This window comes from Dendroctonus ponderosae, unplaced genomic scaffold (genome assembly GCF_020466585.1).
Source record: "Dendroctonus ponderosae isolate FM_Combo_2020 unplaced genomic scaffold, Dpon_F_20191213v2 Dpon_F_20191213_1, whole genome shotgun sequence".
Classification (NCBI taxonomy): domain Eukaryota; kingdom Metazoa; phylum Arthropoda; class Insecta; order Coleoptera; family Curculionidae; genus Dendroctonus; species Dendroctonus ponderosae.
The window spans coordinates 7474472-7501976 of NW_026017110.1; the positions used below are offsets into that span (position 1 = coordinate 7474472).

The following is a 27505-nucleotide window of genomic DNA, read 5'->3' on the forward strand; positions in this document are numbered from 1 at the left end:
TTCTCCAGCTAGGAAATTGAGGAATTATTTCTTAAATAATTTCAATTGTTTAAGAAATTATCTAGTTTCCAGTTTCTTCACCTTGCTTGGTTTATGTCTGGATGAAATTTTGTATTGTTTTTGATGACTTTCTATACTTAAAAGAGACCAGGAACTTGCCAAGTTTGACTAAATTAAGTCCCAACTTTTGCAAAAGAAACACAAATAACCACATTAAACAGAACTGAACATTCACTTCAGAAGAAAACACGTTACTTACCTCTGCACATAGAGCCTAAGCATTAATTAATTAAAACAATTAATGCTAATGGCATTGCTTCCATGCCAGTGGCTTCTCAACAAATAATTTGAATAGCACATTTTCAGCCCCCGAAAATCTACTCCAATTAATTGAAACCGCACCCAACTGAATTCTGGACGTACATTAGAACAATGAAGCAAACCAAAATTATTTAACTCGATTGAGGGAACCGGAATGTTGGCAATAACCAATCAGTAACTCCTTTTGGTGATCATCGAAATCGAACTAAATATGTGGGAAATGTTAACTGTTTACCAACCCGCCAAAGAAGTGGAGGAAACAGTTCATTGCAAATTCCTGTTTCAATTCGATCTGGAACGAATTTGAGATATTTTTTATTAGTTAATCCAGATGTGAAGCAGCTACAAACATGGATTTGATTCCTTTGCGCGAAAAATTAATTAAACGATAATTAAAAAGAAGCTGGACGGAATTTTGAATTGTCCCTGAACAGCAGGAGTTTTCATCATTTTGTCGAAAGTTTGCTAATAAACTTGAATTTTGCTTCCTTGAGACACACAAGCGTTCTAATTAGACGACTCTCCCTCGAAGAGTAATTTTGAAATAACATTTTAGTTTGTCATGATTTTCCTGTTCTGGTGCGAACTTTGCAGCATGGAGTGTTTCCAACTAGGACGAGCAGGAAATTTCGTGAGCAATTAACCATCCAGAATCCAGCTACACATTTTCAAATACATTTTATTGTGTGTAGTTCATTCAATCCATTTCAGCTGAAACATCCCGACTATTAAGCGAGGGTTGCAGGAAAATGTTTTTTTTTCTATTACTATCAATGGCGTCCAGCTAAATGGATTAAACAAAAATTCAAAAATACACTAAGCAAAGAATTCATGGAAACTGGTGAGTTTTTCCGGAAGTTTGGCAAGCATCTTAGGTTTACACCAAAACTAAAATTCTTGTGCGGGTTTTTGTTAAGCTAAATCCATCGGAAGAAAGCCAGTAACCAGATAAAAAACTATCCAGGCAATTAAGAGCGCGAAGAATAAAAAAAAAATATATAGAATGTAATTCATCAATCAATGAAAAGAGGGTTTTCTAAAAAATATTTTTCCCAATTAGTCCTAGTGGTGGCGTCCACCAGACTAGAATATTTTCAGCTCCACTTCAATTAATTGAAGCCACGCACAACTGCCAAACTCTCTGGGTACCTGGAAAACTTCGCAATATAATTGCGTAATTAATGAAGGAACCGAAGCTTATGTCCCTCGATCTATCTGGAAATACTTGGAACAACCAGTCCAGTTCTTCTTTGCGATCGCATTGCAAATTAAATTAAGCGAATCTTTTGCTGGATGTTTACTGTTCCATAAAGATTTGTGCGTCGAAAAAGGTCCCATTCGAATTTAATTGAAGCCTGGATGGGATTCGGCGAAAATTATTTTATTATTGAATGGAATCTAAGGAGGTTTTATGGCCTTGTCGGGTCGTAAAGTGCAATAAAATCGATCTAGTGGGAATAAAAAAATAAAAGAATAAATTTAAAAAGATTTATTTTTTATTATTTCTAACATATTTTAACAATACATATATTAAAACGAAAAGAACTGTTAATAGTGCAATCCAAAGTCTTACTCTCATTTTAATGGTATCTTTTGATGATATACAGCTTCTTAGAAGGAGGTTAAAGGACATTTACAGATAATTTTTTTGGTTTTTACAATGCTTATCTACCGGTATGGGGTAATAAGGTTTGTCGAACATCACATGGGAAAATTAGAAGATTTTGGCCAATACTTTCCAATAAATATTTACAGATTGAACCATAACTCAGTTGCGTTTATATTATCTCTATAATAATGTACATACGCTTTTATTATATGCAAAATTCAGATGGATTCTCTTTATTGATATTGGCATGAATAAATAAACTATAGGAAAACTAAAGCCTGAATAACCGGGCAAACTTTCATAAATTCCAGCAAGTATTTGTTAAATAATAAATAAAGCGCGTTTATATTCAAATACAAGTGATTTTAGTCAAAAAATGATTATTCATCAATAAATAGGCGTGCTTATTTCCATGTATATTTGTAGTAAATATTGAAATTGTTGAACATTTTGTCAATATAATGGATTATTTTTTCATATGCAACAAACAACGATTTTTTACGCAATTAATAATTTCGTCCTTTTTGTGATGTTTGCAAAGAGTGACGTGCAAATTAATAAAAAATTAGTATAACGAATACATACATATACAGGGTGTTATTTGAATACCAAGCACAACTGTAGGCGGTTTAGATTCTCTGGGTGATTTTATGATGGAATTTGTACATGAGTGTAGATTCTAAAACGGTTATATTTCAATTTACAGGGTGTTACATAATAAAGCTGTAATTTTATTTCAATTTTTATTTAATGTATTTTGAGAACTTCGAGAAACAAGAAAGTTGAATTAAAATTTGCTTAATCCGAGAAAACAGAGAAATTGAGCATAATCCAATAGCGCCGATTATTTAGGGCAAAATCTTCCTGTAAATGCATGCTACTAAACTTCAACAATTGCGAGAAAAACCCATTGCGGTATATCAAAAAGGAGGCATGAACTTATATAAAACTTCCTTCTTAGAATCACTTCCTAAAGTTTGGCTTCAGATTGTATAAATATTTCTTGTTATTTGCTCATCAATTATTTATGAATTTGCCTTTCGTTCACTGGAAGGTTTCATTTTAGTAGTTTTAGTTAGTTAGTAGAGTTAAGATTTGGAACCAAATTTGCCCGTAATTTTTTTTTATTTACTTTAATTCGACCTGTTTATCGGGGTTTTTTAATTATTTAATTTCCTAAATGTTTGTCCCAAAAGGCCATAATTTCTTTAGGACTCGTTGTTCTAATAATTTAATAATTTTACTAGAAAACAGGTCAAGCAGAGCATGTTAATGATGCAAAATTACTTTCCAACATTGAAAATTGCATTTTAAAGGTTTTTATAATTTGAGTTGAAAAATGACATTGGAAAATATTGGCCATTTAGTGTTAAATGTGGTGAGATTGTCAAGCATTTCCACTCGTTTCACTATGAGCTTCCATAGACGGGATTGGCTTCTTTACATCAATTTCATGTGTTTAAACAGGGTGGCCCAAAAACAAATTATGTTTGCGAAATGATTTAGACAAAAATATTATGTTAAGCGCTAAATATGTAAGTGAAAGCAGGATCTTAATACAAGAGATTGGCGAGAACATTGTCGATTCTTTTCTGAGTTGTTTATTTATTAAAACCCTAAAAAACTTTAGTGAAATGAAGAATACGCGAAGATTAGGATTGCGAAAGTATCTCAGTAAAAATCTAATTTCTATACAACAGAATATAACTAACTGTTTTTTTGTGGAATTGACAAAATTGAATTATTTGTATAAAAATTATTATTCCTGTCCCTTCCTTCAAATTTTTCTTTGTGAAAATCCATATTGTTACCTGTATTGATTCTTTAAAACAGTGAAAACACTGAAGAGAGGGTTTGTTTCGTCTGAAATTCATATTTTTAATCATATTTTTCAAATTTAGAAGTTAGTTACAATTACAGTTTTGCAATTTTTGATCAGAATAATTCCCACGTTTTCGCAAAAAATCTGAAAAAATAATTGATCGAAAAACTGATTAATTTATACTAACAATGTACTATGTAACTATGAACCGCAAATATCCAGTGCTCATTAAGCAGCAACAGGAACAAGACACTATAAGTCCAAAAATTAATGAAATTGATATTGCAAACAAAAATAGAAGGTTTAGAAACACTGACAAAAAAGAGAGATGATTTCTATTTGTAAAAATAACAAATTGAAGAATGAGAAAGTTAAAAACCGAAGAGAAACTAAAGAAACTTTTGCTTATTCAAGCTTGAGTTTGTTAGACTTGTTTTAACAAGTTTCTAAAAGAATCTTCATTAATTATTAAGAACAATTCTTAATAATTAATGAAGATTTAGGATCATTTGAGTTGGTAAAAAGCGTACTTTTTTACAATCATTATTTCAATGGGATAAAATGCAACAATTAAAATGTGGATAAAAGAATAAGAAAAAACAACAGAACTTTTGAACAATATTACACGAGAAAACCAGTGCTAAAACTAGAAAATCAGGCGACGAATTAAACCCAACGCCAGTAAATATCGGATGACAATCATTTGAAATCGAAACTTAGATTGAAGTTTCGAAATTCGATTATAATTTTATTTTGTAAAAGTTGTCGTTAAACAACAAATTTCACTATTTTCAAATAAGTTTTAGGACTTCCTTTCGCGAATTTTTGACAATTTAAAAAAAAACGACTTGAAAACCTGTTGTTTGTGTGCATCAGCTCATTTTGCAGGCTTTGTTTTAATAATTAATTAGCCAACCACCAAATATATGAGAAGATTGATTTTGATGTCATTGGAATGCGCAGAAGAATCTTGATTCCGCCAAAAAGGTTCAAGTTTGTCGCTGAATTCATAAATTTTTCAAAAATTTTCTATAATTTTTCTGATGACACGTTCGTCCACTACAGAAAATTATGCAGACTTGACGTCAATAATTAATTCCTCAGCACCTGAATTTTGAATAGAGTTGATTTTATTACCACAAAACAGGACAAAGTGCGCTCTACGAATGCCGTGATTTTCATTTAAATCCCATACCCCCACCTTACTTTATTAATTAATTAGCATACAACCAATTACCTCAGAAGGTTGGATTTAATGTCGTTGGATAGAGCACAAAAATAGCTATTTCTGTGAAGAATTTCACTTTTGTCTGCTAAAGAAATTCTGCAAACTTGACTTCAATCATTAATTCTTCAGCATTTGAATTTTTGTAAAGAATTGATTTTAGTACCTCAATATAGAACATAGTGCGCTCTATGAATGTCGTGATTCTCATTTAAATTCCATATTTTGGCGATTTTTTAAATATCGCCTTGAAAACTACTACTTTTGATTAGCAGACTTGGTTTTAATAATTAACTATACAACAACCAAACATCTGAGAAATCTGGTGTTACTATCTTTAGATAGAGAACGTAAATTTATATTTCTGTGAAAAGTTGTCCTTTATTGGTGAAACTGTGATCATTTTTCTCTTCAACAATTCTTGTCTATTGCAGAAATTGCTGCAGGCGTGATTTCAGTCAATAATTCCTCAACATCTGAATTAGCGAAAGCCTTGAATTTAACACCGTAAAATAGAACAAATTGGGCTCTATGAATGTTTGCGAATTTTTGACAATTTTGGAAAAATCGGCTTGAAAATCTGTAGTCAGTCAACAACCAAACAACCAAAAATCCCAGATGGGTGGTTTTGAGGTTTCCCCTTTTATGAACTTCAGACAACTATTTTAAATTATTGTCATCCCACATTCATTGGCTCCTAATTAACCGACTTTGAGCTAAACCGTCTGATAAGATCATTTTGGTGTAAAATATTGGGCCACCCTGTGCGCTGACGCCTCCAGACTCAGCTGTGGTAAGAGGAGCGACGTTTTCTTTGATAAAACCGACTGAGCGTCGACTTGCAGAAGAAAGTGGAAAAGAGTGAAAAACCTTGACAAATCCGGGCGGCCACATCAGGCACCAAAGCAACCAAAGACACGAAAACATCATACACCTATTTTTAGAAAACTAAAATATTGATGTGAGCAAAGGCACTAATTGAAGATTAACCATATCAAAAGGTTAGAGAGAGACAAATTCCTGGGCTATGGGGACGCAAAGGGGAGACTTGGGAAGTTGGAGCTCTACCAGGGTTGGACCAGCTGCAGCTGCAGCAGCTGCAGTTTCATCGGGCAACGACAACGTCGAACTCCCACCAGCTGTGACTCTTGGACCCATGTTGTCGTAGTGTGGAATGGGCGCTGGACGCCTGGGAAGCGTCGCCATGCCATGATAGATCGGCTTGGGCCGATGGGGCAGATCCAGCAGATCCGGACACCTGGAGATGTCCACCATGTTGGGATCGCGACTCACCGACACCGAAATGAAAATGTTGCCGTAGGCGCCCGCTGGCAGGGAGCTGGTGGAGAATTCTGGAGGAGGAGGGAACACGACTACCGGGAGGGGTTCGCGCTCGATCGTGATATGCACTGGAGGGTCCATTGCGTCCATTTCCTGGCCGATGGCCTCCGAACTACCAGTCCCTCTATCGGTGGTGGTTGCAATACTTACATCCAGCAACTTCTTCTCCTGGTCGGTGAAACTCACACTGGCTGGCATGTTGCGCATGTTCCTCTGCCGAGCACAGCACACGGCTGACACAGTTATCACAGTGGACAGTGATAGGACGATGCCGATCACCACCAGTCCCCACCAGACAAGCGCAGAATCCGTCTTGCTGAGAGTGGTGGCCGTTACAACTTCCGGCAGCACTAAACTCACGTTCACTTCCGCCGAGTCCAGGAAGTTCTTGGCCACACAAGTGTAGATGCCGACATCCACCTCACTGACATTGAGAACCGTAATGTTTACCCACTTTTCCAGCAAGCCTTCCTCAGCCTCAATAATGAGCCAGCTGTGGTTGATTGGGTAGCCCTCGAACAGCCAGGAAACTTTCGGCTCTGGATCGCCCAGCACGTGGCACCCCAAGCTCACATTGCCTCCGGCTTCCGCCTGCACTTGTCGTTGCGGAAACGCGAAAACCTGCGGAACGCAGGCAAACTCCGAAGAGTCCACATCCTCCCAGTGTTGGTCAGCCAGAACTTTCGGCTGGTAGCAAAGCAGCGACACAGAGTACAGTTTGCTCGAGAGGAACCAATTGCGGAAGCCGCGCAGCTCGCAGTCGCACCTCCACGGGTTACCTTCGAGCAGCAGGGTTTTTAGATGCGCAAAACTCATGAAGGTGGCATCGGACAAGTTCCGCAATAAATTGCTCTTCAAGTTGAGGGTTTCCAGAGCGGTGAGATGCACAAATGCATCTCTATGAATAAATTCCAGCTGGCAGCTTTCCAGGTCCAGATTCCTCAAATGCGGCAAAATCGGGAATTGAGCGCCATTCAACTGTCGCAACGGATTGCCGGTTAAATAGAGCCATCTTAGCCGCTCGTTGCCGTAGAACGTCTCAGGGTGTAGCATCCGAATGTTGTTGCGGGACAAGTCAATCTCCACCAGGATGATGAGGTCCTTGAAAGCGTCCGGATGCACTTCATCGATCTCATTGTGCATCAAGTAGATCCGCTGGAGGTTGATCAGGCCCACGGCCTGGAACACTGCTTTAGGCAGGGCGTGCAGCGAATTATTGGACAGGTCCAGCACCTGGATGCCCTCGTCCAGATAGCCCGGAACTGCTGTTAGGCCTTGTTTCTTGCAAAACGCGGTTCTTTTGCCGGAAATCCACTTGCAGTGGCAGGGGGAGCGACAGTCACTCCAGTCTGGATCAGCAACAGCCAACGCTAACGTCAGCACTAACACAAGAGCGATAGCCATTTCCTGAATTCATATTGGATCCAAAGAGTCCCGTTTTAATCGCCACACTGTCTCCGCCCGATACAAATTCCGCCTTGCCAGCAGCATCTTCACACTGTCCATTAGCGCATTGTTAGGCTCTCAAACACGCGAAAATTTCACTGTCCCAACTAGCGAAACGCGTACTTTTCCCGGAAAAACGTGCACAAACGCCGTAACCATCCAGACCTCGGTACGCCGCACTATGATTTTCGTCCGCAGCTTTATGGGACGGAGGCGCCGTTATTTGTTGCGTCGGCGTCGCCGATGGGGGATGCGCCGCCCAACCCTATGCAGCAAGAACCTGCTGCTTCTCACCTCCTGTCGAAGCCACTGAGACTTTTCCTGGATTTATAACAATTGATTTTCCGCACTGGAATTAATCATCCAATGGATATTTTCGACTTTTCTTCACTAGGCGCCCACATCTGGCGCAGCTGCATTTCTGCATCCACACACTTTTAATTCCGTCGCAACTTCGCATTTCATATGCATTTATTTATTTCGATGCAAACCAAACAAAAGAAAGATGAATCAGTCTGAAATTTGGTAGCTCAAAGGGCATGAAGACTGAGGTTGCTTGTCGCAAAATGTGCTTCAATTTTTTCAACACTCCTTAAGTCTAAATTAGTTTGACTACAGATTAAATTTAGTTCTTTTTTTTTTGGAGGAAATAGTCAAAGTTTTCCACTTTTCACTCTCTTTGCTGGGCGTTCAAACCGGCTGGAAATTTGCGAGTTTAGGTTCAATTGGGTTCTTTTTGGCTCGTTCGGTTTGTTTCAAGTTCAAATTAGTTTGTTTTAATTTTTCTTTTCACTTTTTTTACTCTAAGTCGCACAGAAACCCTACGAAGAACCCTTTAGTCTAATGAACTAAAGCCAAACAGGGATCTAAAGCCTTTTTTTCACTTTTCTCTTTTTCTTCACTTCATTGCTCTTCACAATTTTTTGGTGCTAAAGTGCACAAAAACTCACCAAACAACCCTTAAGTTGAATGAACTCAAGGTGTTAAGTCTAAGTTTAGATATCGGACCTTTTTTGGCAAAAAAATGCTGCTCCTTTCCAGTTAAAGTTTTGCCTTTTTTCTGCGTTTACTAAACTTAAACCAGGTGAAATCTTGCTACTTTTCAACAGTCAATTCCAGTCTTGGTTGATTTGAATTGGTTTGGGTTGTGTGCTTAGTTTAAACAAAATTTCTATGTGGGTTTCAAATATCTACTGCACCAGTATTGATGTATTTATTAGGTAATTTCTGCCACAAGTTTGAAAATTTGCGGAAATGGTTTTCTTCAGCCGAGTCAAGTAAAACTTTCTTGACTTACGACCACTACTATCTACCTTCCAGGAAAATCTTTCAAGTTTATTCATGTTTTAATACGGAAGCCATAAAAAATTTTCGTAGAGCGGATTTTTGATCTATTAGGAAATTCTTGTTACAAATTTGAAAATTTGCTGAAACTGCTTTCTTCATCCAAATCAAGTGAAACTTTCTTCTTTTACGACCACTAATATCTACCTTTCTCTTGTAAATATTTCAAGACTTTTCCTGTTTTGTTATGGATATTTGTGTCTCAAATTTTAATGTTTTTAAAATTGCCTTTTTCTGCCGAAACAAGTAAAATTTTCTCCATTTACTACCACAAGATCTACTTTTTCTAGTAAATATTTCAAGTTTCTTGCTGCTTTCTCATAGAAGCAATGATTTTTTTTCTAGCAAGCGGTATATTGATCTATTTGGAAATGTATGCTTCAAATTTAAAAATTTGCTAAAACTGCTTTCTTTTTCCGAATCAAGTAAAACTTTCTTCGTTTACGACCACTAATATCTGCTTTCTCTTGTAAATCTTTCAATTTTCTGTCTGTTTTGTTATGAAAGCTATGATTTTTTTCATAGAGCGGATTTTGGACCAATTAGAAAATTGATTTCTCAAATTTAAATTTTTTTTAAATTGCCTTTTTCTGCCGAATCAAGTAAAATGTTCTCCATTTACGACCACAATATCTACTTCTTGTAAATATTTCAAGTTTCTTTCTGCTATCTCATAGAAGCAATGATTTTTTCCATCGAGAGGTATATTGATCTATTTGGAAATGTATGCTTCAAAGTTAAAGATTTGCTGAAACTGCTTTCTTCATCCGAATCAAGTGAAACTTTCTTCGCTTGCGACCACTAATATCTACTTTATCTTGTAAATCTTTCAAGTTTATGTCTGTTTTGTTATGAAAGCTATGATTTTTTTCAGAGAACGGATTTTTGATCTATTGGAAAATTTGTGTCTCAAATGTTAAATTTTTTTTAAATTGCCTTTTTCTGCCGAATCAAGCAAAATGTTCTCCATTTACGACCACAATATCTACTTCTTGTAAATATTTCAAGTCTCTTTCTGCTATCTCATAGAAGCAATGATTTTTTCCATCGAGAGGTATATTGATCTATTTGGAAATGTATGCTTCAAAGTTAAAGATTTGCTGAAACTGCTTTCCGCATACGAATCAAGTGAAACTTTCTTTGTTTACGACCACTAATATGTACATTTTCTTTTTTGCCTAATTTAAGGGGGGCAGGAATTAATTTTTTATAGAGCGGTGTGTTGATCTATTGAGAAATGTATGCTTCAAATTTAAAAAATTGCTGCAACTGCTTTCTTCATGGGAGCCGAATGAAACTTTTTTCCCTGCTTTAGCATGCAGTTTCTTTCTTTCATTTGAGATTCTAAAGGACCAAAAAAACGTTTAAATTTTTTTTTTGTTTGGATTCCCCAAGTTTCCAGAATCTTATTTCAGTCTTTTCACGCCTGTTTTACCTGTTTTTCCTTTTGGCTATCCACATCGGCGTAAATATGGTTAAATAACGCCTGATTAGAAGGACTAAATAACGGTTTTGTCTGCTTATGCAAATGTGGGGTCCGAAATAAATATTGAGAGGATTAACTCAAACACTGCCTGAAATCGGTTTAAAGTCCAAAGTTACATAAAAACATAAATTCGAAAAGTTTTTTTCCCGATGGAAAGCTCTTCCGGCCCGGATCGGCCAAACCGAAAACCCTGCGATGAATTCAGTTTGCCACTTAAATTTTTTCGTTCGTTAATTACTGCTAAATGAATAAAATTTTCGAAGTAAAAGGAATGGAATTTATATATAGAAAATTTCGATAATAAAGGCACGAAAAATTCAGTAGAAATTCAGTTGTTTTTAAGCTAGTAGCTCCTCAATCGCTATGTTGAAATATTTCATATTCTCAGTCGGAGGAGGAAATTCTGAAGATTTTTTGTGCAGTAAAGGTAAATGAGCGCCTGATAACTAGAAATGTCTAGAAAACATAAAAAGTTGACAATAGGTTCATTTGTAAAGAACCTTTGGGCTTCTTACCCTGTTGAAAAACCAGAAAGTTTGCTCCTCAAAGTATGTTTGCTCGCAATTTTCGCATAATAAAAACCACTGCTGTCTCAGGAAAGTTATGATCGCGATAAAACTATCCCATTAAGCTATTCTGGTTTCTGCGGAAAATGGAAGCTAATGGCAATGGGCTGATGTATCCTGCAAAATTTAAAAGCTCTCTTATAAGTGGTTGAAGTACCTGGAACACTCAATGCCATCAAAGCAAGCCCATTTTGACCATTTTCCCTTGCACGGTTTTCATTTCTAAGTGATTTATTCCGACAAAAAGTATTAAATTAAATGGGAAAGTCATCAAGCTCAATAGTCGATTAATTGCCCGATGAAAAATGCTGGAGAATCCAGCGAAACTGTTTGTGGCAAGACTTTTCCAAATTACTCAAAAACGCTTACAGCTGCTAAAAACATAGCTAAAGACCAAAAAGTTTCTAAATTGAATGCTGAATTGAAATATTTTCAAACCGGCCGGGAGTGACGATACAAAAAAAATTCTAAAGGCTAAACAAGATTTGACCACTGAAAAAGGTTCACCCTGTACGTTTTCCAATTTTTTGCTTTTGGGGAAAAGGTGTGACCCAGCACAAGTAACTTAGGTTGAAAAATGGGCTCAATTACCTTGAAAACTGTAGAAGTTGTATATAAAAATCCACAACTTTCACCCTTTAAGTCCCAAAAACCAAGCTTCTAAGAATATGTATGTATTTAACAACTAATAATATGTATGTAGACAAACTTAGCGTAAAATAACGTGCTTCATCAAACACCAAACCAAATGTTTTTTTTTCTGTATACCTAGGGAAATAATTGTATTTGATGTGGCAAATGGCGCAAAATTTATTAAACCTTTCCTGCTACAAATTGCTGTTTTATGCAGTTTGTAAAATTAATTGCTTCAAAATTTTAATTGCGATGTCAAGGGCAATTTACAAGCGGGAAACATCAATTTTTCTATTTTAGGCAATTATTTTCGCTTAAACATGTTCACTTAGCAAAAATTAACATACAAGGTCGGTTTTTAATGTGGCCTTAAATAGCTAAAACCAAAAACAAGCGGAAAACTCAATTTAATTAAATAAGAAGTGTGTTTTGTCGAATAGACTAACTGTTGTAGATGTAACTGTTGTAGATTTGCCCAATTAGATCATTGCCTACTTCAGGACTGAAATATGGAATAAAGAGCTGATATGTAAGATAAGTAAAAATTAAGCAGCGGATAAATTTTAAAACTTTAATATTTTACGGCAAGGAATGGAATTTGGATGTTTTTTGTAGCAAGTCCAAAAAAAACTGTAGTGTTTTCTGTGTTGTGTTAAATTCTTGTTGTCTTGTGTCCCTGTTTAGCTTCAATGACGCAAGGCAAAGCCAACGGTTAGTAAAATTGCTGAAATAAAGCTGCTCTCATCGATTGTCAGTGTCGATGACAGCACAGATCACGGAGTAACTTCTGTGATCTGTGGATGACAGTAAGTGGTCCAGTAAGGTTATAAATAGTTGTCATCCTCTGACACTTTTACGTCTTTGTGAAAATATTTTTGTCTCATAGTACAGCCTTCTTTCTTAAATTTGCCTTAAATTAATAATAAACTCCAGTCGCCCATCTCAGTCGAAATCAAGTGGGTGTCCTATCGATTGACCAGTCAATCAGTTGGCAAATGCCCAGAACGACGATATTGCGGAAGTGAAGTTTGGTAAGTCAGTTCCATTTCTCATTGTTGCGAATTTTAGAAAGTAAAGTATTTGTCCTTTCTATATTTGCAAAATCCATACAGGCCCCCAGCCACAGTACCCAATTAGCGTGTCCATTTTTTTTACTAATAATAGCCAACATTGCTGTGTCATGTACTCGCATCCTTTGGGGAAAATTCCACCTCTACCAGTTGGCTTTGAGAACGAACTGAAAAATAAGTTGCGATTAAAACAGGTGATCTCTGTCAGTGTGCGAATTGCGATTCGTTTCCCGTTTGCATGATACTTTTTTTGTAATCAGACCTTTTAACGCCAAGGTAAGTGGAAGGTCAACAACTCGTCAGCGCAAGAGCAGGGGCACAGCCCTCTAACAAGCTGCACAATACCTATCGCTTCAAATCCTACATATTCAAGAAGTTTCTTTATGTAAAAGCTCAATGAACTTGGCTGGCATATGTATATGTATTCCTTTGGTGGAGCACGGCTCCCAATGGCTCCTGTTAACCGACTAATTTGAGCAGGAGTTTTTCAAAAAAAAACAGTGTCAACTTTCATTTAAGAAGTTTTTTCTTTGCTTCAACTTTTGTGGCTTTGTAATCGGGGTTTCCACCTTTAAATTGCATCTAAACTACGATAAACCTGTCCGTTCGCATTAAATAATAATGGCCTTAATACGCTTTACAACAATTTGCTTAGTAAGCAGGTTGAATGGATTTCCTGCAATAATTGTCAGTTTATTAGAATCCAATTCCGATTTACATTCTAAAGAACAAAAGCTTCTCAGTCAATGCGCGATAGTTTATTATGGGTTTTTAATGGTTTTATAGACGCGTCAAATGTGGCTTTGGCTTTTAGTAGAATGTAACTAACTAAAGAAAATTGTGATTTTCTCGAGGTTTTAGAGTTTTTTATTTATTCAAGTAGAAGATGGATGATTCAGCAGACGTGGAAATGTCGCCAGAACCGCCGACATCTTCGCAAATAGTTGCTGAATGGCTTGAGGCGTTTGAAAGAAATGCATTTTCGCCGATACTGATCAGCAAATACTGGGCTCATTGGGTGCCGAAAATTTACAGCCCCACGTTGAATGATAACTGCCTCAACTGGCAGTTCAACGAAATGCTCGCTAAAGAGGCAAGTACTATTGGCAAACTGTATAAGTTTCTCTATCTAAACTCCTCAATCAAATGGTTTAGATACTGTTCAATCCTCTGGAACAGTTCATCTGCAATGGGGAAAATCAAGGGGCTTTGGAACAGATATGCCACGCGACGAAACACGCCTCGGTTTGTGGACGATTCTTCAAAAGTGGTGAACCGACGTATTCTTGTAGGGAATGTGGAACGGACAAAACATGTGTGCTTTGCGTAGAATGTTTTAAGCAGTCAAGTCATAGGTTTCACAAATATCGAATGGGAACTTCGGCAGGTGGAGGCTGCTGTGACTGTGGCGATATCGAGGCCTGGAAAAGGGAACCTTTTTGCGAATCACATCAAGTAAGTGAGCGCGAAGTACTTCGCAAATGAGGGCTAATGCTGCGCCTTTAAAGGTCAATACTTCTGAGGAGGATAATCAATGTGACCTGGCTTCCGATGTCGTTGAAAGAACTAAGCAAGTGTTCCACTATGTGATGTGGTATGCGTTTAATCGACTCACGACCAATGAGGTCGACGCCATTCGGCTGGATAATACCTTCGGCGACTTGGAAGCCGATATATTTGACCTGGATGTTTACTGCACGATTTTATACAACGATGAAGCACATACATTTGACCAGGTTATCAACACTTTGAGCAGAGTGCTCAAATGCACTCAACGCAACTCGACAGAATTTGTTACGAACATCGACCGCGAAGGCAGAGCGGTTGTAAAATGTTCGACATTTCAGGTGCGTGCTTCAAACCCTCGATTCGATATTCTGTAAATATGTTGATTAATTGCAGGTTTGTGAAGATCTCAAGCACGAAATCGAAAAATACACTTCGCGACACGGCAGCAAGCCGCTGAAGGTATTAATCACTCATGCTCACATCATTGCCCATCAAATCTTCGCTCAGAAGCTAATGATATGGCTGGAGAAGTTTTTGGGTAATGGTAAAGGATTCCGTTCGGTATTCACAGAGTGCATTCTAAAGTCGCGCGACAATCAGAAACAATCTGATTTGCTCACTCAAATCATGATACACGATTCGTCATTATGGAAAAGCATCAGAACTCAGTGGCATCGTTTGCTCATTGCTGGCATGCTTCTGGAGTACGACAACAAGAAAGCGCTGGCAAAGGTTTTTACCAAAAACTATGCTCAAATTATGAAGGTAATTTTCCGTTCAACACGGCCGAATGTTTAAACTCAGTTGGTTTTTCTATTTGCAGGACTTCATCAGGGATGATCACGAGCATTCATATTCGATCTCGTCGATATCAGTTCAATTGTTCACGGTGCCGACTTTAGCCCATCATCTAATAGCCAACGATGATGTTCTTTACATTCTACTCAGCACGATTCTATCGGAATATCGACCCAGGTGCAACAAAAATGGCAAGCTCGAATTCGAGCGAAATCCTTCCTATCACCCATTTAAACGCACATTGTTCATGCTGTTCGACCTCAAGTACCTGTTAACTTCCGTACCAGAGACTTGGAACGACGATTTGAAAAAATGCTTTTTACATGGCTTTTGCGTCCTGGTCAATCTCCTAGTGATGATGCAAGGTAATAAATATTTACTAATGATAAGCAAGGTTTGTATTGGTTTTGTAAAAAAAGCAAGAAAAAACCGAGACTTGCAAAAGGCAATTCGATATTGGATCGCATTAAATCTCTCCTCGTAGCCCGTGAATTTAATAAATAATAGGCCAAGATGTATAGTGTATTTTTGCGTGGCAAAAATACCAGCAGCAAAGCAATTGTGCGATGATATAAAATATAATGAGCAGATGAATAGGTATGTGTTTTCGACTCGAATTTCTGGTCCATATGTTGGTTATTAACAATTTATTGCACAAAACGCTATTTTTGTTTTTTCCTATTTGTAACTTTGAAAGTAATGGAGCAATCGGAATGCTCCGACGACATGATTTGTAGAGAATAAAAATATCTACAAATGATGAGAGGTCGAACACCCCACGCGGATAATTAGTTTCTGAGAAGATTTAAGGAAAACCGTAAAATTGGGCGTTTTTTCGAAACTTTGTAGCTCCATCATTTCTTGAGCTGGATCATCATAATTCCTACTTTCGCTTAAAATTTTAGCGCTCCAACTCAAAAAATGACGGTGTAACGATTTTCGAAAAAGCGCCCAATTTTCCGGTTTTTCCTAAATTTCTCAGAGACTAATTATCCGCTTGGGGCGTTTGACCGCTCATTTTGTAGATTTTTTTATTCTCTACAAATCATCTTGTCGGGACAATCCGATTCCTCCATTAGTTTCAAACGTGAAAAGACAACCTATGGACCAGAAATGCGAGTTGAAAACGCATACCTGTTTATCTGCTTTATCTTTTATATAATCGCATAATTGGTTTGCTACTAGTACTTTTGTCACGATAAATCATTTTTTTAAACCTATAGCTTAGGCTATAAGGAAATTCGGCCGTTTTAAACACTCAACATAATTTAAGTGAAAAAGCTCACTTTAAGTAAGAAAACAAAATTAGGAACCAAAGCTTTGAGCAAGTGTGACATAAATAAAGCAGGGCTAAAGATATTTCAGGGGCAATTGGTTCCAGATATTTTTCTTTTCTTCCAGACTACCTAAATGGGTTTTTTTTCTTTTACCTTGAAATTGTCTTTCTAGCGCCCATCCGTTACCTAATGTTGGCAATCATTCTAGCAATGATAAGTTTATTTGTTGCTGCTCTGAATAATCCCGTGGTGGATGTTTCAAACCAGGTTTTCAAGTTCTTCAGCCAGGATATTCGTCTTCTTCCAACGCTTCTCTTGCCCTGCACTTTACCCTGTAAGATGCATTTTAGTAGTTCGTATTTGGTTTCGTTTTTCATGATGTGCCCCAGATATTCCAATTTTCTACGTTTTTCTGTGTATATTATTTATTTTTCTTTATTCAGTTTTTGGATTATTCGGGTGTTTGATATTTTGTTTACTATGATATTTTGAGTATTCTTCGATATGTCCACAACTCAATCGCCTCCAGCCTCTTTGTTGTTGCCTCCGTTAAGGTCCAAGACTTTATTCAGTACAAGATGGGGAATACGTAGGCATCGAGACAGTCTGAGTTTCAGTTCTAAATTCAAATTGTGAGTCTTGAATAATTTGGACATTTGATTGAAGGTGGTTCTTGCTTTTTCAATTCTTGTTTTCATTTCTTGGGAATGGTCCCATTGTTCAGTTAGTACTTTATTTCTCCAATTCCCTATTAATTGCCATGACTTTTATTTTACTGGTGTTGACTTCTAGACCATATTTCTTACTTACTGCAACTACCTTGTCCAATAAAAGCGGCAGTCCCTATGCAGTGTCTGCAAATATGATGGTGTCATCGGCATATCTGAAATTGTTTATTCGTTCGCCATTTAGTAGTACTCCTGCTTCCGTGTATTGTAGAGCTTCTTGGCAAATTGCCTCTGAGTACATGTTGAATATGACGTGACAATATACATCCCTGGCGTACTCCTCTTAAGATTTGCACTTCCTCTGTTTTGGCTGGTTGATTCCAGTATAAGTTCTTAATTATGCGTAGATCTTTGCCGTCAAGTTCACTGTCTTGCAGAACGCTGGAAGAGTACCTGTACACTCAAAAGGGCATCTCTTGTTTCTCTTTGTCCCTTCATAAAACCAAACTGTGTTGGCGATATCTGTTCTTCGCAGAGTTGGTATAGTCTCCGATGTATGATTTAAAAAAATAATTTTAATAAGTGCCACATGAGGCTTATTGTTCTATAGTCACTGTACTTCTCTGGGACAACCATAAACTCCGATCTCGGCCCTTCTATGGGTATTTTTCCACTTGAAACTTTTCTGAAATTACAGATGAAGTTAATTTAAAAACATGGTCGTGCTTTCCTTAACGCTAATACTTAGCTTTTGCTAGGAAGACATCTGGAAAGTGTTAAATAAGTTATCATGATTCGGCCGAAAACTCCACAAACTCCACTACTTTCTACCCTAATTTTTTTATAAAACACTATTTACCTGCAGGAATGGATTCCGTGACCAGACAAGTCGGAATGCACATGGAATACGAACCAGAATGGGAATCCGGCTTCAATTTGCACATCAAAGTGGCAAGATCCATAACGCACATTATAGCATGGTGTGCCACCGATAAAGTGGTTTTGGTGAAAGCCTATCGCTTGCTATTGAGAAGCTTGCAAGAAAACCCTTGTTACGATCCACTGGAGGCCGGCAAGGCGCGCGAATTGGCCGACCACAGCACCGCTTGTCTGCACTACGATGTTTCTTCCAAGCCAATATCCATTCACCTGCCGGTTACAAGGCTGTTGGCCGCCTTGCATTTACATTTGGAGAAATACGGCCTACATTTTGATAGTCCCGAATTTCAGCTGGCAAAACCCACGCCAGTGCAGATAATCGAGCCGGTTCTGCGGACGCAGGTGATGATTGCACAGGTCCACACGGGAATGTGGCGAAGAAACGGATACGCTCTCTTGAACACGCTGTATTTCTATCACAATGTGAAATGCCGCACTGAAATGCTGGACCGTGACATAACGCTGCTGCAAATCGGCGCCTCGTTGATTGAGAGCAACGAGTTTCTGATCCACTTACTGAATAAGTTCAATCTGATTAGTTGGGCATTGGAAGCATTCGAAATCAACACCCTGAAGTCTTCTGAGGAGGACAGCATGCGACAAGTCATCAACTTAGTGGAAGAATTCTTGTATCTTCTCATAGCGATCATCGGCGAAAGGCACATGCCAGGAGTGAGCCACGTTACGACTAAAGAGAGAATCAAAAAAGACATTTTGCATGCACTGTGCATTAAGCAAGCTCCGCATTCTGAGCTGGTCAAGTGCATTTCAGATGACCTGGAAGATGAGGAAGGATTATTTGATGAAGTAGTTCAGGAAATCGCTAAGTTCAACGAACCTCTGCGAACAAGTACTGCCAAAGGTAAACACTTACTCTATAAAACGGCATGCTTTTCAACTTTGATTCTTCAAGGTACTTACGAATTGCTGCCGGGCAACTTTGACGAATTCAATGTCTTCTTCTACCACTACACTAGGGAAGAAATGTCAAAGGCCGAGGAGACCCAGAGGAAACGCCGCAAAGACAAAGGCGAAATCGAATGTTGCCCGCCTCCGCAACTCCCAAAACTCTGCGAGTCTTTCTCGCTGTTGGTCAACCTGCTGCAATGTGATGTGATGCTTCGCATCATGAAAACCGTCATGGAGCGATGCCAAAATTTGCGAGCTCGTAGTTTTTCAGAAAATCAGCTGCACAAAGTTCTGCATCTGGTAAGTGGCATACAATTATTCTGCATTGGAGCTGATGCTGATGGTTTTATTTCCTCATCCATACAGATCGGTTACGGCCTACAAGAAGAAGAATCGGGCAATTATCCGTTCTTCAAGTTTGTGGAAAATGCGAGCAAAGCGGGAATCTTCGATCTGATGGAGGAGCTGCTGAAGTCTTGCCCTAGAGTTGACGCACATAGAGGACTGCTCCAGTGGACTTTGCAGAAATATCAGCAAGTGGCTAAAAAGGAAATGGGTAAATATAATTATTTAGAAAATAAGGCAAAACACTAATGACAAACTCATTATTCTATTTCAGTTCAAATTGATGTGGAGAAACCGGCGGGAAGCAGTGAGAATAAGGACGATTCCGATAAACAGAGGCGAGCGCGACTCGCAGCTGAAAAACGGGCAAAGATAATGGCCCAAATGGCGGTCCAGCAGAAGAACTTTCTCAAGGAAAACGCCCAAATGTTCGAAAACATCAACATGGAATACCAGCCGGAGAAACTCAGCGAAAGCAGCTGCGAGATGGACGTGACTGAGCTCCAAACGGTGGCTCTTGGGCCGAATCGCTCGGCGTGTATCAGCTCTGAAAAAACCTACACTTGCATTCTTTGTCAGGAAGAGGAGCGCATTACAGCGGGCGGTCCTACAATGGTATTGGCGGCCTTTGTCCACCAAGCCACCGTGTTGAACAAGTACCCGAAGGAGTATTTTAGCAACTTGCACTCTGAAAATAACAACCCCCTGTTTTTGGCGGAGAGCTTCAGCCCCGCTCCATATACAAGCACATGCGGCCACGTGATGCACAGTGAATGTTGGCGAAAGTTCTTCGACAACGTAATGGTTAAGGAGCATCGGCGACCTTATCGGCTGCGCCATCCCTCTAGCTTCGATGTGGACAAGCAGGAATTTCTGTGCCCTTTATGCGAATGTCTGAGTAATACTGTGCTGCCAGTCGTGCCGCCTTTGACAAAACTACAGCCCAATGTAACAGCGAAGCCGGTGCCGTTTCAAGAATTTCTCTCCTGTCTGAAATACATCACATCCAAAAGGCGCAAAGTTTGTCATGGAATATTTAAATGCATTCTGGACGAATGCAGTAACTTGCACTGCACTGCCTGCATAGACGCCTCAAGTGGCACCAGCACAGAACAGGACAACATGGACGAATGCGAAGTGAACTGCATTCTGCAGCCACATCAAGTGTTCTACTCGACGTCTGTGGATAAATCTGATCCCTGCCTAAGTCGGGGCTTTGCGGATTTGTTCAAAGAGTGCGGGGTTGATCTGAACCCGCAACTACAGGAAATGGTTCTGGTGTTCGCGCAAGTTACTTACACCAGAGGTCTCAACGTGGCACCTCATCCCTCTGACAAGCGGCTGGCTCCAATGGCTTGGAAGTCTTTGGCCTATACAACGCGGGCCATAGAAACAGTCACCAGCTACCAAGGAAAACCTCTTTTGGGGTACTTAACCAGCAGACAGCGCGATTCATTGGAAAACCTAGTGAAAGTGGTCGCAGTACTGGGCAGCACTTGGTCGAGAAGCCAAGTGATCAAAAGCCACACATTGAACCTGATCAGCGTGATCTTTGAACATCCGGCAGATGAAGCATCCATTCTAGACTTTGATCCCTTCGGATTCTTGATTGCGTTAACACTATCAATGCCTAGTTTGCTCATTCGGAATGAGCAAATGCCCATCCCGATGGGAGGAATTTTGGAATGGCACATCTTGAGATTGATGTTTATTGTGAATATAGTGAAAACTCTCCTTACCGTTGATTCCGATGTGCTAACGGGAGATAACGGCGAATCTGCAACCAGTGACGAAGTTCTCGTTAATCTTTTAGTGGCAGTAGGCAAATGGACGCCAGACGGAAAGATTTGCTCAGTCAAAGCATGGGAAACCATCAAAGAACTATCCAAGCCTTTCTTGAGAAGTTCCGTGTTGTTTTACCACTACCTAACTGAAGTACCTGCCCCCAATAATATGCAGGAATTAGACGGTGATACTTTCGAAAACATGTGCATATACTTGAACCTGCCAAGCAATCCGCACGAATTATTCGACAATGAAATAATCCATCAACTAGTTCAGAAGTGGACAGTTCATCCGCATGTAATGCAGTTTCAGGAAGACAGAAAATCCAGACCACTACTAAGACAGCCCGAAACTTTGAAACTAATTGATTTGCCTTATGACTATATTGAGCTGCTGAACGCCGTCTCATCATTTGTCTGTCCAAACAGTGACGAAGAATGCCGGAATCCTACAATGTGCCTCGTATGCGGCACGATTTTATGCTCGCAAAGTTACTGTTGTCAAACTGAGTACAACAAAATACCTGTCGGGGCTTGCAACCGACATGCAGCCGCCTGTGGGGCTGGAGTAGGCATATTTTTGAGAATACGAGATTGTGAGCTGCTGCTTCTAGCCACTCCGCACAGGGGCTGCTTTATGTCGCCTCCCTACCTGGATGAGCATGGCGAAACCGATCAAGGATTGCGCAGAGGAAATCCTTTGAAACTGAACCTGGAACGATACGAAAAACTCCACATGCTATGGCTCAATCACAGTATACACGAGGAAATTGCCAGGCAAATCGAGACTAGCAATCACATAGTCACCACTCAATGGAATATGTTGTAGATAGTCATTAAATTGTATAGTATGTTGGAAGTGTTCTTTTTAGTTGACTTTATTTTAGGAAACAGCTTTACTGAGTTGTAACATTACGAAGCGAATGATGATGATGAAATTGTGGACTCGATAGTTGAGAAACGTGTATCTCACTTTATACTCTTGTTTTTCCTATAAAATTAGTCTTGTATATACCGGCAAAGCAAATGTTTTGTTGATGCAATGTTTCCAATTTTTATTACAGTATTGTAAACCCTTTATTTCTTTTCTGGCATTCTAAAGCAACTGATTGTACAAGTGCGTCCTTTTTATTTAGGTTGAAAAATGTTATTCAACTCTGTTGAATCTTAATCAGGATACGTAAATGTTACAAAACTCTGGCAAACACTGCATGAATAAATACGAATATAAACCTCAATCTGTTTTTTGCAACTTTTGTTATAGAATTAAATCTGTGTTAAAGTTTGATGTCTATATTGAGTACTGTGTAACTATTTTGTTACCTTTTTCCATCCTTTTTTTCACATAGGTCTAGCAGCTCCCACCCAATTCATGGAATCTATCTATTATTGCTGTTAATCAATTTATTAATTTATATACAATACAAATTCATGCAAAAATAAAAAACTGGGGGAAAAAGAGTACTTCGACTGGAACACATCAACAAACCTTTGCAACCCCCTGTGTTTCCTACTCAATCAATACTCCAACGCCTTCATAAACTCTTGGTATAATAAAGTAAATATAAAAATTAAGTGGAACTACTTAGTAACTCCGAAACATAGGGGTTTAGTCAGTCCATATTAAACACGTTTCGTTCGCGTTTCAGCGCTGTGAGTTTGCACAGGATGTGTATTAACTGTGCCATAGTTTACTACAACTTCATCAAAATTCTGATAAAAATCTGCCGGTACACTTTGGCCGGCTCGAGGAGACACCAAATGCTGATACTCGTCATTCCCACGCGGAATTGAGTACATGCTACGGCCTCTGATCCGTCTACTTATAGACGAAGCTAAAAAATCAGTTTTATTTCACTATTTTTTTAAGAATTAAACTGAATATGTTTAGAACTGAGAAATATCGACTTACTGACTATTCCCAGATGTTCTTGCACATCTCTGCCAACATCTGAGATATCCCACATGGCCAAAAAGGCACTGCAGCACGTTTGCGGCCTTGTTTCAGGACTAACGTAGGGTAAATATGAAAAACTATAGTGATGTGCAATCGCTGCAAGGCACATTTCTATGCAGACTAAGAAATCCTGAAAGAAACACAAATTGCCTTTTTTACGAGGGGGAAGACGCATCAGGTACCTGTAGGCGTGTAGATAAAGACACACCATCTATGTCTGGTTCTGAAGAACTGATCGCTCCAGTATAGACGAAAAACGCTATGAGCACTCCTTGGCTGCAACCCAATGCTTATTAGTTGTATGCACAGGGAAACACTGATGTAAACTCACAAAAACGAGAAGAAAACCACAGCCTTAATGCACAAAAACTTGGGCAAAGGCTTCATGGGTTGCAGCTCGGCTTTGCTGGCTTTATAGAACATGATCAGGCAATACATTGCTGACGATTGCGATATGTTATTGATTAGAACCAGATAAGGAAATGCAACATTAAACTTGAACTGGCCATCTCCGTAAACATTGCATATCTTGCAAATGCTACAAGGGGAAAAAGCTTCAAATATGCAATGTTTTTATTGAACAGCCACTCACAATGAGATGGCAGTAGTCAGGGGCCTCATTACAGTATACTGAAGGATTCCATGCTTGCAAATGTGTACAAACGGCCTGCAACCAACCAATGAATAAGCAGGGCTTAAGTAAATTATTTAGCCATTCAATCGTCACCTTCCCATTTCCCAATTGGGTAAACAGCACATCGGAAAAATGTGCTTCACTTGAGGCTTGCACTCCAGACTAGCCTCTAGGTCCATTTCCATATTTAAATAGTTGAGAAGGTATTTCATAAAATTATATATCACATAAGCCTCGTAGCATTCTCGGGCACTATCCACATAAACTGAAGCCTCTGGATAAGTCAATCCCAACCACTAGAAGCAATTCCTTCAAATTCACCTTCCAATTAAATGGAGTTTGAAAACTTACAGCATTCAGGGCATAGATGGGCACCATCCATAATATCCTGCAATGCAAACCAGCCATTCTAAGTTAGAGAATACTTCAGTTTAAGGAAAGCTTGCCTGATTATATGCTTTTGCAAGCTGGGCTGGGTGTAATGTATTACATGTTGGATGATCTCCCATAGAGAAATGGGAATTGCGACCCCCACAAAAACACCAGCAATAAGAACTTCTAGATCGTGCCTGTTAAAACCATTTTCAAGAGATTTTATCAAAAACAGAGGTACAAACACTAGGGCAGCCAAGGCATAAGCTGCAATAAATAGAGGGCGAATCCATAATCTCCACCGTGAAAAAAAATCCAAACACTGTTCGTTACACATTTTCCGTATCACATAGTTTTGCTATTAATCAGTAAGACAATACAACAGTTATTAAGGTCGCTTAAGCCTTGCTGCAAATGTTGTTTGTTTACTTACTTACAATAAGCTGTCAAGGGCTTATCAGCTGATTGCATAGACGTGCACGGTTTTCGCCCGAATCTTCATTGGCGCACAAATATTCTCATTAAATTAACAGAAGTTCAACCAATCGCATTGCTGCAAGTGTAAATAAATGCCAATATTGTTTTAGTCAAATTTGATGACACGTTGACAGTGACATTATCAATAACCTTTGAAAATGTATTGAAAGCAGATTGTGGGCCAATTTTCTTTTCTAAACGTTCCTAAAAAGAGTCAAGATGAAAAAGTATATGCTCAGTGTGATCCTGATTCTGCCCCTAATATTCTACTATGTGGACAGCCAGGCAAGGAAACCGGTAAGCTAGTCAAATCAAACAGTCCTCATCTTACCACTTAACTCTGAAGAAACTTACCGGTTTCACGGTAAATTCACATTATAACGCCCAAGGACTTACTGATTGTTTTGCTGTAAATGAAGCATGAAAACCAGTGAACAGAGGCGTTAAAACATGCAACTTTTGGGAAAAGTACATCTGCACCTACTGATACACCCTCTTCATATCATGTACTTGTAAATCTGGTTCAATTCCGATATAAATCTCACCACCGATTAGCATTTATATCAATTTATTTAATTCTTCAGGGATCTTCGTTGGGCGATAGAGTGCAACAACTCACAGATCTATCCAATAAAAAGCCTGTCTTGAGATTTAACGCAAACAAGTTCCGGGACTTTGTAAAAGCCACCCCGAGGAATTATTCTGTTGTGGTGATGTTTACCGCTTTAGCTCAGCAAAGGCAATGCATGGTCTGCAGGTAAGCTCAACCCACTTATCATCATATCTTTAAAGTTAATGCCATGTAAATTTGCAGGCAGGCAAGCGATGAGTTTTCGGTGGTTGCAAACTCATTCAAATACTCGCCAGGGTTTAGCAACAAACTCTTCTTCGCTATGGTGGATTTCGATGAAGGCTCCGATGTTTTCCAAACGGTAAGTAACTTTCATCGTCTTCAACAAATTTTATTAAACGTATTATTTGCTATTGAAGATGAAAATCAACACGGCCCCAGTGTTCGTGCATTTCCCTCCTAAAGGCAAACCAAAGGCTGCCGACACGATGGACATTCAAAGGGTTGGATTTGGAGCTGACGCCATCGCCAGATGGATTAATGAGAGGGCCGACATTCAGGTACAAAACTTGCTGTTAAAACCAGTCAGTGTGCCCTATAAACATATGTTGAATAGATTCGCATTTTCCGACCTCCTAACTACTCGGGAACATTCTCGCTGATGCTCCTCTTCGCATTCATCGGCGGGTTTGTGTATATTCGCAGAAACAACCTGGAATTTTTGTACAATAAAACAATGTGGGGTGTTTGGGCCCTGTTGTTCTGCTTTGCGATGACTTCAGGCCAAATGTGGAATCACATTAGAGGGCCGCCGTTTATGCATCGGAATCAAAACGGCCAAACCGCCTACATCCATGGAAGCTCACAAGGGCAGTTTGTGGTAGAAACTTACATCGTGATGCTGATGAGTATCCTTTTAATGTTGTTGATGCAACGGTTTAGTTGTTAACTGGGTTGATTTCCTTAGCCTTTACTAGATGCTGCCGTTGTTGTGGGTATAATATTCATGACTGAGGCTGCCAAAGGCAAGGGCGACGCGAAAAGGCGCAAATTTTTGGCAATTTTCGGACTGATATTAATTTCAGTGTTTTTCTCTGCGCTGCTGTCGGTTTTCAGGTCCAAAACCCATGGTTATCCTTACAGGTAAGCCACAGTGCTGTTTGAAACGTTTATTGCATTCTAAAGCCAGTCTCCTTTTCTAGCTTCTTGCTTCGTTAGAGCAAGCAGAGGAGTTGAAGTCTGGCATTTTTTCGCCTGCCAACACAGTAATAATTTATACATTTGTAATTCAAGTATGTATGTTAATAAAGTGTTTTCTTTGTTTATGGGAAAGTGGCCTTATTTCACACGCTGGCAGGTTGACAAACCTTCAATGACTGACGGTTAAGATAGTCAATGAAATGGTAAAATACGGAAAAAGGTCCTATTTATTCGAACACAAATGTGCATTAGCGCAACATCATGCAGGTTTACCGAGACTTGCTCCAAACGCTCCACTATTTGCTAGACTAATCCGCTGGTTAAGGAAGTGTATTTCCCTTAATCCAAACCTAGCAATCACAAAAAGGTAGGAATTCACAAGCGAAGAAACGAGACCTTAAAATGATGATTTTTTAAAGACATTTCCGGAACAGGAGCCAAAGTAATGCGGAAGCAAGACGCCATGGATCGAGCAAGTTTTGCTACATCATTCACCCTTACAGCAGCTTCGAGTAAGTATTTTCTTATACAGGGTGTCCCACCAGGAACCGCCGCGCTCGATATCTGGCAAACTATAATCAGGAGAAATTTGAAAATTGGACAGTGTGCCGAAGTCGTTGGGGGCACGCGGTCTAAAATATTTTCAAGAGCGCCACACTTCCTGTTATACCGGAAGTAGGTATCAACTTGGCCATTTTAAATGGAGCACCCTATACAGGATTATTCACGCTATACGGCACGGAAGTTTGCGGCTAAACCGTTTGATTTTTAAAAAGTATTATTTTATGAATTGTCCGACGCCTACCGAGCGCACATTTTAAAAATATTTTTGTAATGTACAGGGTGTCCTAAAGGCTCTAAAGGTATCAAATTTTGGTTTTTTTAAATGGAATGTCCTGTATATTATTGCACTTTTGGATTCGCTGAACAAAATAAGTGTCTGTTTTAATAAAGTTTATAATACCTAAATCTTATTTTTTTTAGATTATTAGAGATATTATATTAGCTTTAGATTTTTTAAATAATACGAATTTAATCAAAATCTAATCTAATTTTCACGTGTCAAATACTTTAGAAGTATTTAAGTTATGTAAGCGTAATCTATAGTGAAGTGTAACAAGATATAATATTTTATATCCCAATGATAATAAACTTACCATGTTATACAGGGTGTCCACAAATTTAAACTAATCAAATAAGAA

The 27505-nt window shown here is 38.8% G+C and overlaps 4 protein-coding genes across 9 annotated transcripts; 2 read left to right on the forward strand and 2 right to left on the reverse strand.

Annotated features, from left to right (window-relative positions):
• Nucleotides 1-1822: 1822 nt before the first annotated feature.
• LOC109534989 (leucine-rich repeat-containing protein 24) lies at nt 1823-8061 on the reverse strand. The gene has a single exon (XM_019900794.2). The coding sequence runs from the start codon at nt 7720-7722 to the stop codon at nt 5980-5982; it is 1743 nt and encodes a 580-aa protein (XP_019756353.2). The 5' UTR covers nt 7723-8061; the 3' UTR covers nt 1823-5979.
• A 4534-nt stretch (nt 8062-12595) lies between these two features.
• On the forward strand, nt 12596-22377 carry LOC109534979 (E3 ubiquitin-protein ligase UBR2). Of its 5 annotated transcripts, none has more exons than XM_048661632.1 (11): nt 12596-12824; nt 12906-13057; nt 13747-13956; nt 14019-14318; nt 14372-14710; nt 14766-15137; nt 15196-15535; nt 17981-18916; nt 18968-19263; nt 19330-19519; nt 19583-22377. In XM_048661632.1, exons 2-11 carry the CDS (start codon nt 12974-12976, stop codon nt 21919-21921), a joined length of 5406 nt encoding a protein of 1801 aa, XP_048517589.1. In that variant the 5' UTR covers nt 12596-12824; nt 12906-12973; the 3' UTR covers nt 21922-22377. The 5 variants fall into 5 exon arrangements, with proteins under 5 accessions (XP_048517589.1, XP_019756342.2, XP_048517591.1 ...); XM_019900783.2 differs by having other exon boundaries at nt 12958-13057; XM_048661634.1 differs by lacking the exon at nt 12906-13057 and having other exon boundaries at nt 13744-13956.
• A 104-nt stretch (nt 22378-22481) lies between these two features.
• Nucleotides 22482-24576, reverse strand: LOC109534980 (transmembrane protein 184C). Its single transcript, XM_019900784.2, has 8 exons — nt 24130-24576; nt 24035-24071; nt 23777-23979; nt 23642-23716; nt 23381-23587; nt 23232-23325; nt 23005-23179; nt 22482-22927 (listed from the first exon to the last, which is right to left on the reverse strand). Exons 1-8 carry the CDS (start codon nt 24390-24392, stop codon nt 22716-22718), a joined length of 1266 nt encoding a protein of 421 aa, XP_019756343.2. The 5' UTR covers nt 24393-24576; the 3' UTR covers nt 22482-22715.
• Nucleotides 24577-24635: 59 nt separating this feature from the next.
• Nucleotides 24636-26428, forward strand: LOC109534981 (tumor suppressor candidate 3). Of its 2 annotated transcripts, none has more exons than XM_019900787.2 (7): nt 24636-24829; nt 25117-25289; nt 25347-25464; nt 25523-25663; nt 25720-26011; nt 26081-26246; nt 26293-26428. In XM_019900787.2, exons 1-7 carry the CDS (start codon nt 24752-24754, stop codon nt 26303-26305), a joined length of 981 nt encoding a protein of 326 aa, XP_019756346.2. In that variant the 5' UTR covers nt 24636-24751; the 3' UTR covers nt 26306-26428. The 2 variants fall into 2 exon arrangements, with proteins under 2 accessions (XP_019756346.2, XP_019756345.2); XM_019900786.2 differs by having other exon boundaries at nt 26306-26428.
• Nucleotides 26429-27505: the final 1077 nt, after the last annotated feature.

Coding starts and splice junctions, on each gene's coding strand:
- LOC109534979 (XM_048661632.1), top strand. CDS start 12,974: ATGTACTCGCATCCTTTGGGGAAAATTCCACCTCTACCAGTTGGCTTT. Junction 14,711..14,765: donor TAAAATGTTCGACATTTCAG/GTGCGTGCTTCA, acceptor GATTAATTGCAG/GTTTGTGAAGATCTCAAGCA. Junction 19,520..19,582: donor AGTGGCTAAAAAGGAAATGG/GTAAATATAATT, acceptor ATTCTATTTCAG/TTCAAATTGATGTGGAGAAA.
- LOC109534981 (XM_019900786.2), top strand. CDS start 24,752: ATGAAAAAGTATATGCTCAGTGTGATCCTGATTCTGCCCCTAATATTC. Junction 25,290..25,346: donor AGGCAATGCATGGTCTGCAG/GTAAGCTCAACC, acceptor GTAAATTTGCAG/GCAGGCAAGCGATGAGTTTT. Junction 25,465..25,522: donor GCTCCGATGTTTTCCAAACG/GTAAGTAACTTT, acceptor TTGCTATTGAAG/ATGAAAATCAACACGGCCCC.
- LOC109534989 (XM_019900794.2), bottom strand. CDS start 7,722: ATGGCTATCGCTCTTGTGTTAGTGCTGACGTTAGCGTTGGCTGTTGCT.
- LOC109534980 (XM_019900784.2), bottom strand. CDS start 24,392: ATGTGTAACGAACAGTGTTTGGATTTTTTTTCACGGTGGAGATTATGG. Junction 24,072..24,129: donor TTGCAAAAGCATATAATCAG/GCAAGCTTTCCT, acceptor TTTGCATTGCAG/GATATTATGGATGGTGCCCA. Junction 23,980..24,034: donor CCATCTATGCCCTGAATGCT/GTAAGTTTTCAA, acceptor AATTGCTTCTAG/TGGTTGGGATTGACTTATCC.